The sequence below is a fragment of the Phlebotomus papatasi genome, chromosome 2, assembly GCF_024763615.1.
Source record: "Phlebotomus papatasi isolate M1 chromosome 2, Ppap_2.1, whole genome shotgun sequence".
NCBI classification, from domain to species: domain Eukaryota; kingdom Metazoa; phylum Arthropoda; class Insecta; order Diptera; family Psychodidae; genus Phlebotomus; species Phlebotomus papatasi.
The window spans coordinates 104,152,093-104,162,821 of NC_077223.1; the positions used below are offsets into that span (position 1 = coordinate 104,152,093).

At 34.4% G+C, this 10,729-nt stretch overlaps 1 protein-coding gene across 2 annotated transcripts; it reads left to right on the plus strand.

Annotated features, from left to right (window-relative positions):
- LOC129800553 (mitochondrial import receptor subunit TOM70) lies at positions 1-7,791 on the plus strand. Of its 2 annotated transcripts, none has more exons than XM_055845025.1 (3): positions 1-557; positions 637-933; positions 6,027-7,791. In XM_055845025.1, the coding sequence occupies exons 2-3, from the start codon at positions 650-652 to the stop codon at positions 7,462-7,464; spliced, it is 1,722 nt and encodes a 573-aa protein (XP_055701000.1). In that variant the 5' UTR covers positions 1-557; positions 637-649; the 3' UTR covers positions 7,465-7,791. The 2 variants fall into 2 exon arrangements, with proteins under 2 accessions (XP_055701000.1, XP_055700999.1); XM_055845024.1 differs by having other exon boundaries at positions 202-561.
- The last annotated feature ends 2,938 nt before the right edge of the window (positions 7,792-10,729 follow it).

Sequence of the window (10,729 nt, forward strand, 5' to 3'; positions counted from 1 at the left end):
CATCAGCGGAAAAGAATTGATGTAGGAAAAAATAAACGCCCAAAAAAATTGATAAGGAAAAATTTTTCAAATAAATGAATAGAAAAGATATGATCACTGTGTTTTCTAGAGTTATTTTCCTGGGTGTTTTAGAGCAGTCATTGCTTAAGATTGCGAGGAAATGCGAATAGAGCAAAAAAGGTAGTTTCATTTTCTTTCCGCCAGTTGTCGCTGTCTGGCCCAATGGCGAATTCCGTTCCCGCATGTCAGGCAAATTCTGTGAAAATTTTGTTTGTACGTGGAAAATTGTATTTTTGAGGAATATTGCGTGCATTGGGCAATAGTCAGAACACTGGACAGTGATAGGGGCTATCAAGGCAGTACATTGACACATAAATGTGCGTGAGTTACATAAGACATAATCCCCAAATTACATAAAAAACCTCATCGGTGCGTCGGCAAGCCGGGATTATTTTCCAATTGAGACAATTTTCACGATAAAACTGAGCTTGTGCGGAAAATTGGTGGGCATTGGAGTAAATTGCATCGTGTGCAGAAATCACGGGATAGGATTTTGGGTGAGTGAGTGAAGCTGGATGGCCCAGGGAGTGGGGATAAAGATAACCTCAACGCGACACATGATTATCTCTGCTGCAGGCTTTTTTTCTGAATGATGACGACTGGAAGCACAGGATCGACCTTTCCAAAGTGGCAATTGGCTATCATCTTGGGTGCCCCGGTGGCACTGACTCTGGGCTATCTGTACTACCGCAGACAGACCTCTCACAGCGAAGCGGATGAGCGCAAGAAGAAGTTCAACAAAGCGGATAAGTCCGTGTCGATAGATGGGGATGAGACCAAGGAGCTGACAAATGGGCCCACGAAGGCAGAAGCTCCGGTCAAATTGAGCCCCCTGGAGGCGGCGATGGAGTTCAAAAATCGAGGAAATGAGAGGTAAGTCAAAATTTGAAATAAATTGAAACTTGGCTAAAGGGGGACATATCTCACAGTGCTCGTTTTATATATCGCACTTCCAATATTTTAGTGGCACTTTAAGGATTTTTTTGATTATTAAAAAATAAGGGAATTTTGTTCACTTTCAGAATTCGGTTTTATGTAGTAGTGTAAATTTAGAAATAAATATTAAAAAATAAATAGAGGAATGTTGGCATGGTTCGCACAGAGTGAATCTTTAAACATCGCAAATTTTTTCTTTGTTTACAAAGAGCTAGTCCGTCTTTTTCAGCTACAAGATAGACAATTATTAAGCTCATGAGACGAGATAATAAATGGTAAGTCAGCTCTTTACAAACAAAGAGAAAATTCGCATCGTTTGAAGGTTCAGTCTGTACGAACCATGCCTACATTCCCCTAATTTAAAAGCAAAAATTGTGTTAAATGTGAGTTTTTCAAGCTTGCTCTAACATGCTCTAACATCATTAGTCTTTTGTAAAAAGTTCCACTTAAAATATTAATTATTAGATGAAAAACAATAATGAAACTCAGGTGATAAAAGTGCCAATAAAATAACGGAAGCGCGATATGAAAAGTATCAAAAATTACAAAGAGAATATAAATTAAAAAATCATCATAGACTTTGCGGAATGTTCGATGCTATTACACTTCTCTATAGAACAATTTGTTGTGCTCACGAATCTATTTCTTTTTTTTAATGTTTTTTTTTTCTAAAATTAATAAAATATATCTTATATACAAAAGAATTATTACTATCCTTTTTTCAAGTCAAGACATTTAAGAAAAAATTTAAAAATTAAATTTCAAAACGCATAAGGGCGATGTCGCCTATAAGAAAATAAGATTTTAGGATAATTTAGAACCAAATTTCCTAATATTTTTAATATTTTATGAAAAAAGAACTAGTTTATTGAGATACAGAGGGTAGTGGAATAATAAATCAGTGCATTCGCATTCAAAAAACTCGGTATCAAATCTGAACTTTTGTATGATCTGATTTTTTTTTATTTTTAATTAATTTTTTTTACTCAATTTTGACAGTGTTTTTGCACATTTTTTTAATCTATTTGCAAATATAAATTTTAAAACATTGTAACTTTTTTTCATCAAAAACTATAAAGAAATTACTAACTTTTTAGAACTGATTAACATTACTATTTAACTCACTCAGTCAATGTACCAGAAATACTTGAGATAATGTTCATATTTTAGGATTAGTTTCCTACAGATTAATAGATGAATTTTTTGAAAGGAAAAAATTTTTATCTCTTATGGGAGTGCGGGGAGCCGCTGTCAAACACACGCCTTAACGGTCACTGAATTTAAATTCTTTACAGTAATTCATTACAAACTCTTTTGATTTAGATAGAGTAATTATCCAAGAACATAAATTGACAATCAGAATTCAAATCAGAAAAGAGGATGAAGGCTAATTTCAACAAATTCGACGGGATGTCGAATTTTCCGTCCGCCATTTTGAGCAAAAATTTTGCATGAAATTCCGCGAAGCAAGAAAACAATAATAAAATGTATTTTCATCACTGTCGGACTATTTTTCCCAAGTAATTGAAGAACTAAAGTTACTAAAAATCTATTCCCGACAGCAATTCGAGTATCAGTTACCCAGGAACCATCATCTAAAACAGAGGTGTGCAAGAACCGTTGAAACCGAATAAACGTCAAAATAAGTTTGTTATTAGTAGCGTTTTTACCATTGACGTACATGTTTCATTTGACGTTTATTCGGTTTCAACGGTTCTTACACGCCTCTGATCTAAAATCCCTCAATTTGCGTATGATGTATAATACCATGGTGAGGAACGGGTTAAAAAAAAATATATATATATAGAGGAACTTGGGCATGGCTCGTACGTTTTCTCGACGTAAATTTTCAAGTTTTATCAGTGGGGAACCGGAAATCGTCGAAAGTGGAAAAGCTAGTGATAAGCCTAGATCAACTTATTGTAGGTGAGATTCTTAACGTGAGCTAACTCGGAATGTATGCAAATTCGATTTAGGGCTGAAGTTGGGGGACGCCATTCAGTTATCTTGAATCAAATTCGTGAAATTATACAAGTTTTGTATTTGAACCAAAATATCAAGGATTTGGATGAACTGACAGAAAAGTGTTATATGGGTGAAATGTAGACCAGAATGTTCTCTATAATTTTGCCGAAGAACTTGATCTAATCGATTAATCAGAAGCCGAGATAATCGAGGTTGTTTGTTTCTGAACTCGTTTTTTCGACCAGAGCGCCCCAAGTGTTCATTTCTTGAACTGCAACTATATCAAAGAATTATTGTATTTCGTGAGACTTTCCATTTAAAAATCTATTTAAGTGTCTTGGTCGAGTAGAAGCAGTCAAATTGGCATCTGAGTGGTTTCAAAGCGTTATTATGGGAAAAATCAAGTTTTTTTTACACTTAAACGACAAAATAGATATATAAATGTCCTTTACAATTATGCCGAAGTAACCATCAAGATCGGTTAAGCATGTGTTGTGATAATTGAGGTTATGTGATACGAAAATTAGTTTTTCGACTGTGGCGCCTCTGGTGATGGTCCTACGAAGTTAAAATGTTCTAAAAAGTTGCAGTGCTTTGCGAGGCCTTTAATTTGCGCTCTCACACTTCAAAATCGGTCAAATAGAACCAAAACTATGGCGTTTTGAATTTCATGATATTTGCCCCCTCATATCTTCGGTTCTATTTTAACCACAGCAAACCCACTCCACTCTTTGTAAACTTCATAGGCTAGGCTACAACACTTTAGAATTTGATCAAAATGTGCAATGGCGTTTTTGAGAAAAATGAGTTTAAACTTTAAGTTTGAGACGAAATCAAAAACCCAAAATTTAGCTCATTAATTACCTGTAACTACGTATTTTACGCAATAAACACACAAAATGCCTGTAAGTTTAAGGGCAGAATCACATTGACAGTAAAATGCTCACCGTCACTGTCAAAACCCTCACCGTATTTCGTTGATTTACGCATTTTTATTGCAATTCTTACGCAAATTTTCCATTACGATATTACCTTGTCTCATACTCGGTGGCACTAGGTGAAAATAGTATAAGAAAATTGAATAAATAAAGCGAAAATGCGATAAACGGTAAGCAATAAGAAAAACTGTAGGATTCTTTTGCTACAGTTTTTCGTACAGTTTTTTTGCTCACCGTTTATCGCATTTTCGTTTTATTTCTTCAATTTTCTTATATTATTTTCACTCAATGCCACCGAGTATGAGATAATGTAACACGGTAATTGAGAATTTGCGTAAAAATTACAATGAAAATGCGTAAATCAACGAAATACGGTGAGGGCTTTGACAGTGACGGTGAGCATTTTACTGTCAATGTAATTCTGCCCTAAATGTTAAAAAAAAATGTCAAGCCCAAGATTTGATACTGAACTTTTGTAACGCAAAATGCAAAACACACCAAATTATTATACAACTTCAACAATTGAAAAGCCTTGAATGTTTTGGATATATCTATCTCAGTCTTTCGCACTCCAATGAACTAAATTTCGTCAGTTAAATCAGCATTTGTCGTAACTTCCTTTTGACAACTTTTCAGAAGACGAAATTTTCAATTCAGCTTTATTTTTCTTAAAAATGAGCCCCGAATGCGATACTTTTGAGCCAAAATAATAAAAGTGGCACTAATAAACTGTAAGTTAATTCGAGAAAATCTTTATAAAATTATTTAAAAGCTGCAATATTGAGAAATATGTTAGAAGAAACACAATAATATTTTGTCGTAACTTCCATCATTTATAAAGCCGTAACTTCCAATGTATGGAGATTCTGGAAGTTACGACAATTTTCTAAACTGCATTATATCAATTTGAATTATTCTAGTGACAATAAGCGCCTTTATTTGACTAAATTAGTCAAAAATACTGTTATCCCTGTCCCTAAAAGCTTTTATTTCATAAGTTTTATTAAATAAATTTTGTGCGCCACGTCGCTTGTTTTGTTTTGAATTAATGACAGATGGGCAGGGATTTTTCCTCACTTTTTTTCTCACAAATATCGAATTAAAATAATTTAATGTTGCATTATTCGCACTCTCTTTCAATATTTGGAAAAGTTTATAAACGTTTTATTGAGAAATATTGCAATTTTGCTGCAAATTACAAGCCACGCAAGTAAGTAAAAGAAGTTACGGCAAATGCTGATTACTGAAAATTTTGTATGGAAATTTGTCGTATCTTCCCCAAAAATGGAAGTTACGACAAATTCTGATAAATTTTTCTTAATTAAGGGCACTTACGATAATTTTTGTTTAAAATAATTTTTATTGGGCTTATAAAAGTTTCTTTTTTTCAAGTGAGTTTAATAAACAAAATTACGCTGATTCCATCTCAAAATCGCAAAAATGAAGTTACGACAAATGCTGATTTAACTGACGATATGTCAGTCTTAAGAATTGATACCGAGATTTTGTCATGCAAAATATCTACAATTTGCATAACTGAAAAACTTAAAATGTTCAACAAAAATTAATTGAGGGTTAATTTGCTTATGAAAGCTTATAGTTTTATTTTTCAATTCTCTAGTAGTAATAATATACGACAATATCATATGACAAATTCTGATTTTTTTTTCTACATAAATACTCAAAATTCCAATTTAGGCCCGATTCCAAAGTACCCTATTCTACTATAAATTGAATATAATTTTTAATTAGATTTCAGATAAAAGTAAACATATAGGCAAGTAATTGCGAGGTTACATGCAAAAAAAAAACCAGGTCGAGCCCAAGATTTGATACTGAGCTTTTGTAACGCAAAATGCAAAATATTCAAAATATGTACAATGAAAATGCCTTAAATGTTTTTAAAAAAAATTAATTTAGAATTTTGTTTGTGTATAATACTAAAATTCTTATTTGGCTTATTTTTGAATTCTGTAATATTATGATAATGTCATACGACAATGTTATATGGCAATTTTTAATTTTTGAACTGGTGATTCCCTGTCCCAAAAATGTTATCCCGATTCTGAATCACGTGAATTTGTCATATGACAAAGTCATAGCAAAAAAATATATAATTTTCAACAGGTATAGACTGGGAAAGTTCGATGAATCCATCGACTTCTACCGGCAAGCTATTGAAAGTTGTCCGGGAACTAATACCATTGAGCTGGCCACATTCTATCAGAATCGTGCTGCAGCCCATGAACAGCTGAAGCAATGGAATGCAGTGAGGGAGGATTGCACAAGGGCCCTAGGGCTCAATCCGAAATACATTAAGGCATACAATAGGCGTGCAAAGGCACATGAATATTTGAAAGATCTCCCAAGTAGTTTGGAGGATATCACGGCAACGTGTATCCTCGAACAATTCCAGAATCAGTCATCAATAGCCTTTGCGGATCGAGTACTCCGGACACTGGGGGCTCAGCATGCCACGGAGGCCATAAAGGAGAGGAAGCCTGTAGCGCCATCATCGCACTTTGTCACAAGTTTCTGTGCGGCATTTTCCAGTGATCCACTGAAGGATATTGCCGTGGCTGTGAGCAATCCCAAAGGATTTATGTTGGCTAAAGTGGAATTTGATCGGTTGAATCTGGATAAAGTTATTCCGGCGTGCACGGAGGAGCTTAGTCAGGAGATTTCGGAGTATCGGGCAATGGCGCTTTTGTTGAGGGGGACAATGTATCAATTGATGGGGTTGTTTACAGAAGCTCTGGAGGACTTTGCTCAGTTGATTCCGGATGAAGAGCTGAGTGGCAAGATTCGCGTGAATGCATTGATAAAGCGTGCCTCGATTAATGTGCAAATGGACAAAATGGAGGAGTGTTTTGAGGATTTTGCAGCAGCGGAAAAAATTGATCCGAACAATCCGGACATTTTTTACCATCGTGGGCAGATGTATGTCCTGCTGCAGAGGCTGCAGGAAGCCGTGGAGGATTTCCAGAAGACAATAGACATGGTTCCGGACTTTGGAATGGCTTATGTACAGAAGCTCTATGTTGAGTATCGTACGGCTCTGATGGAGGATAATCCAATGAAATCCTTCCATCTCCTGGAGAAATTCCGCGATGCCATGGAGCGCTTCCCGAAGTGCGTGGAGTGCTACAGTATTATGGCTCAGATTCTCACGGAACAGCAGCAATACAAAGAAGCTGATCAGCTTTTTGAGAAAGCCATCAAACTCGATCCTGGAAATGCAACACTCTACGTCCACCGTGGAATTCTCCAGTTGCAATGGCGAGGAGATGTAGATACTGCCCTGCAACTCCTTCAAACTGCCATCACGGTCGATGATCGATGTGAATTTGCCTTTGAAACACTCGCCTCCATTGAGGTTCAACGGGGAAATATGCAAAAGGCCATTGAACTCTTCGATGCTGCCATCAATCTGGCCAAATCTGAGACAGAACTTCGGCATCTATTCTCCCTCAAAGATGCCGCAATGGCTCAGATGAATGTGGCCTCGAGGATGGGCATTGAGGCAAGTAGTTTGTCAGCACTGGCAGCCAGTGCTCTTGTCTAATAAATTCCACTCCCGGAGCCCCCTCGCGCGGAAATTGTTATCTCTGTAGACTTGAAACATAAATAATAAGCCTTGCACACAAATCTCCCTGTCTCTTGGTTGTTTTTGGCGCCTCCTCACAAACATTCTTTTACCTTCTGTGACTTAATTTTGTTGTTTAGTTTGTAGGCTCAACTTTTACCCTACGCGATACCCATGCATTTAATTGTACAGAAAAATTTAGTAGAAATTGCAGAAAATTATAGTCTTTTGGATAAAGGAAAATGTTGTTCGAAAAAATGAATGCGCATGGAAATAAAGTCTTTTTTTCTTTTTTTTTAAACCAAATTTTGTCTTTCATTTTAATTGGCTGGAAAAAATTGAGTTTTCAGGAGGATTTTCCACTGGACAGAGGATTTTTTTCAATGATCGTAAGTATCATGGAATTCTAGAATTCAGACAGAACATCACAATTAAAAAAAAAAAAAACACAACTTTAAATTTAGATAGGGAGCGTTCACAGTCGGAGTTTGATTCTCCGAAAGTGTCTCGGCTAAAAGGTTCTATTTGTAGAAAATATCGTTGTTCCTCGAAAAATTGTAACAGAATTTCAAATTTTCTTACTGAAAATTCGCACAAACCTATAAAATTCATTAAATACCACAGTACAAAAAAAAAACAAAGAGGTTTCTTAGTAATTATGAAGGTATTTTAGTAATGGGAGAGGAATAGGGTGGATACCCCGAATGATGACCCCATTTGATGTCATCTTGAATAGGGTAAAATGGGTTAATTTAGAACCATTTTACAATTTGGGACATTTGAGATTTTCTCACTGCACTGTTTTGGAGATTCAAAAAGAAGAAATCTGTTCCTTTTCTTCTTAATCGTCTTTTTCTTCTATTTTGCGGCCTCTGTTTTCGTTTTGCTCGTCTGCAACAGTGAGAAAATCTCAAGTGTCCCAAATTGTAAATGGTTCCAAATTACCTAATTTTACCCTAAATGGGTATTTTTTCAATACGATATTTTCGAATTATGAAATATATGGAACAATTACTATATATTTCGTAATTCGAAAATATCGTAATATTGAAAAAATACCCTTTTATTCAAGGTGGCATTATTCGGGATATCCACCCTATCAAAATTAGAAGCATCCTTTCGAAACGTACCCCATTCTTTACTGCACTTACAAGCCTTTAAAAATATCCTCTTGGTTCGTTCCTGAGCTAAAATATCTCCTGCTGTCTTTTCAAATTCCCTAGGTGTGTCTTGACTAAAATAAAAAGTCCAGAAGATTTTGTATTTTATTTTGAAATGTTTTAAAATTATAGGAAGGATTTCTTTCACCAGAAATTTTATATTAAAAATAATAGAAATATTTTAATATGGTGGTGAAGTTAGAAGAATCTCCTCTTGATATTTCGACATTGAAGCTGTATAATAGGATCATTTTGAAGATAATGTTTCTAGGACTTGCAATTTGTTCTTGGGAAAAATGAAAAATTTTTTTATAATACATTAGGAGGTGCATGTTTTATGTGAGAAGAGAAAAACATGAAGTTGATGTATACTCTGAGAAAAATAAACAAATTAAAAAATCAAAGAAAAATACGATATTTTTGATATCATCGTCGCCGGGCGAGATTGCAAAGAATGTAACTAACATTATGTAACTGAATTTCGAAACGTTTTGAAATAGAAAATAACTGTTAGACTTCATATTTTAGCCAGGACGCACTTGGAGTGATTACAACATGGTGCACAAAATTTATCTCAGGAACCAACCGACAGAGGAAATTACCTAAGGCTCACTGTTTTAGCACAGTGAGATGCATTTCGAAATATTGCAATTTCAAGGTTGTTATCAATGTCATTTTGGACATTATAATACTTTTTCAATTTGCTGCAACAGGTAGTTGCGCTTTCGGGTGCCGGTGAGATTAATGGAAAAATGATTTTTCATGAAATAAAAACGCAAATGCACTTGTACTGTAAAGAAATAATTTGAAAAGTGGATTTTTTAATCAAAAGAATTAATTTAAATGTAATTCCGGGGGGAAAAATGCATTGGAATATTTTTTTCATTGGGAATTATTTTTTTCGGGTGAGTCGCTGTGATTAGCGACAATAGCCAAGACAGCAACCTTTTTTGGCTCAGTCGCTCTGATCAGCGACAGAATTTTTCGGATGTCGCTGAGATTAACGGAAAAATTATTTTTCATGGAAATTAAAACGCAAACGCACTTAAATTAGACAGAAATTAATGGAAAAGTGATATTTTTAATCAAAACAATTAATTCAAATGTAATTCCATGTAGAGAAATGCATTGGAATATTTTTTTTTAATTGGAAATTAATATTTTCGGGTGAGTCGCTGAGATCAACGGAAAAGTGGAATTTTCATGAAATAAAAACGCAAACGCACCTCAATTAGAAAGAAATTAATTAGAGTGATATTTTTAATCAAAGGAATTAATTTTAATGTTATTTTGTATAGAAGATCGCATTAGAATATTTTTTTCAGTTGAAATAAGTTTTTTGAAATAAGAAAGGCGCGTCGTTATGATTAGTGACAGATAGCCAAGACAGCAATCTTTTTTCGACTTAGTCGCTGTGATCAGCCACAGAATTTTTCGGGTGTCATTGGGATCAGCGATAAAGCAATAATTTCAGCAAATATAAACATGAAAACGCGCTTAAATTAAATAGAGAAATTATGTTATTAATCAAAAGAATTAATTCTAATATAATTTTGTATATAAAAACGTATTAGAGTATTCTTTCAGTTGAAATTGTTTTTTTTTTTCGGGTAAGTCCCTGAGATCAACAACCGAAATTTTTTTGGGTGTTGCTGTGATTACAGATAAAGTGATCTGAACAAATAAAGTAAATAAATGAATAAAATTGAGAAATAAGAAAAAATACACTTATCGTTAAATTTTGTTTCTTTAGGATTGGGTTTCTTTTGCACATTTTGTATCACTAAGAAAAAAACGAGAATACGATTAACTGTTTTTTCCACGTAACTAACACTTTTTAGGTGTAAAAATATATCAACAATTTTTAATGTTAATTTTACACTTTTTTAAGGGTAAAATTACCATGAAAAAGGGTAACTTTAACCCCTAATACACCTAAAAAGCATAATATTTACACCGATTTCGGACATTTCGGATCAATACTGCAGGGTAAAATAAACATTTCCGGAATGCTATTTTACCTTTTTCGGATTTCTCTCAGTGATGAAAAAATAACGTAAAGGCCTATTCATTAGCAAAGACCC

Coding starts and splice junctions, on each gene's coding strand:
- LOC129800553 (XM_055845025.1), top strand. CDS start 650: ATGATGACGACTGGAAGCACAGGATCGACCTTTCCAAAGTGGCAATTG. Junction 934..6,026: donor AAAAATCGAGGAAATGAGAG/GTAAGTCAAAAT, acceptor AATTTTCAACAG/GTATAGACTGGGAAAGTTCG.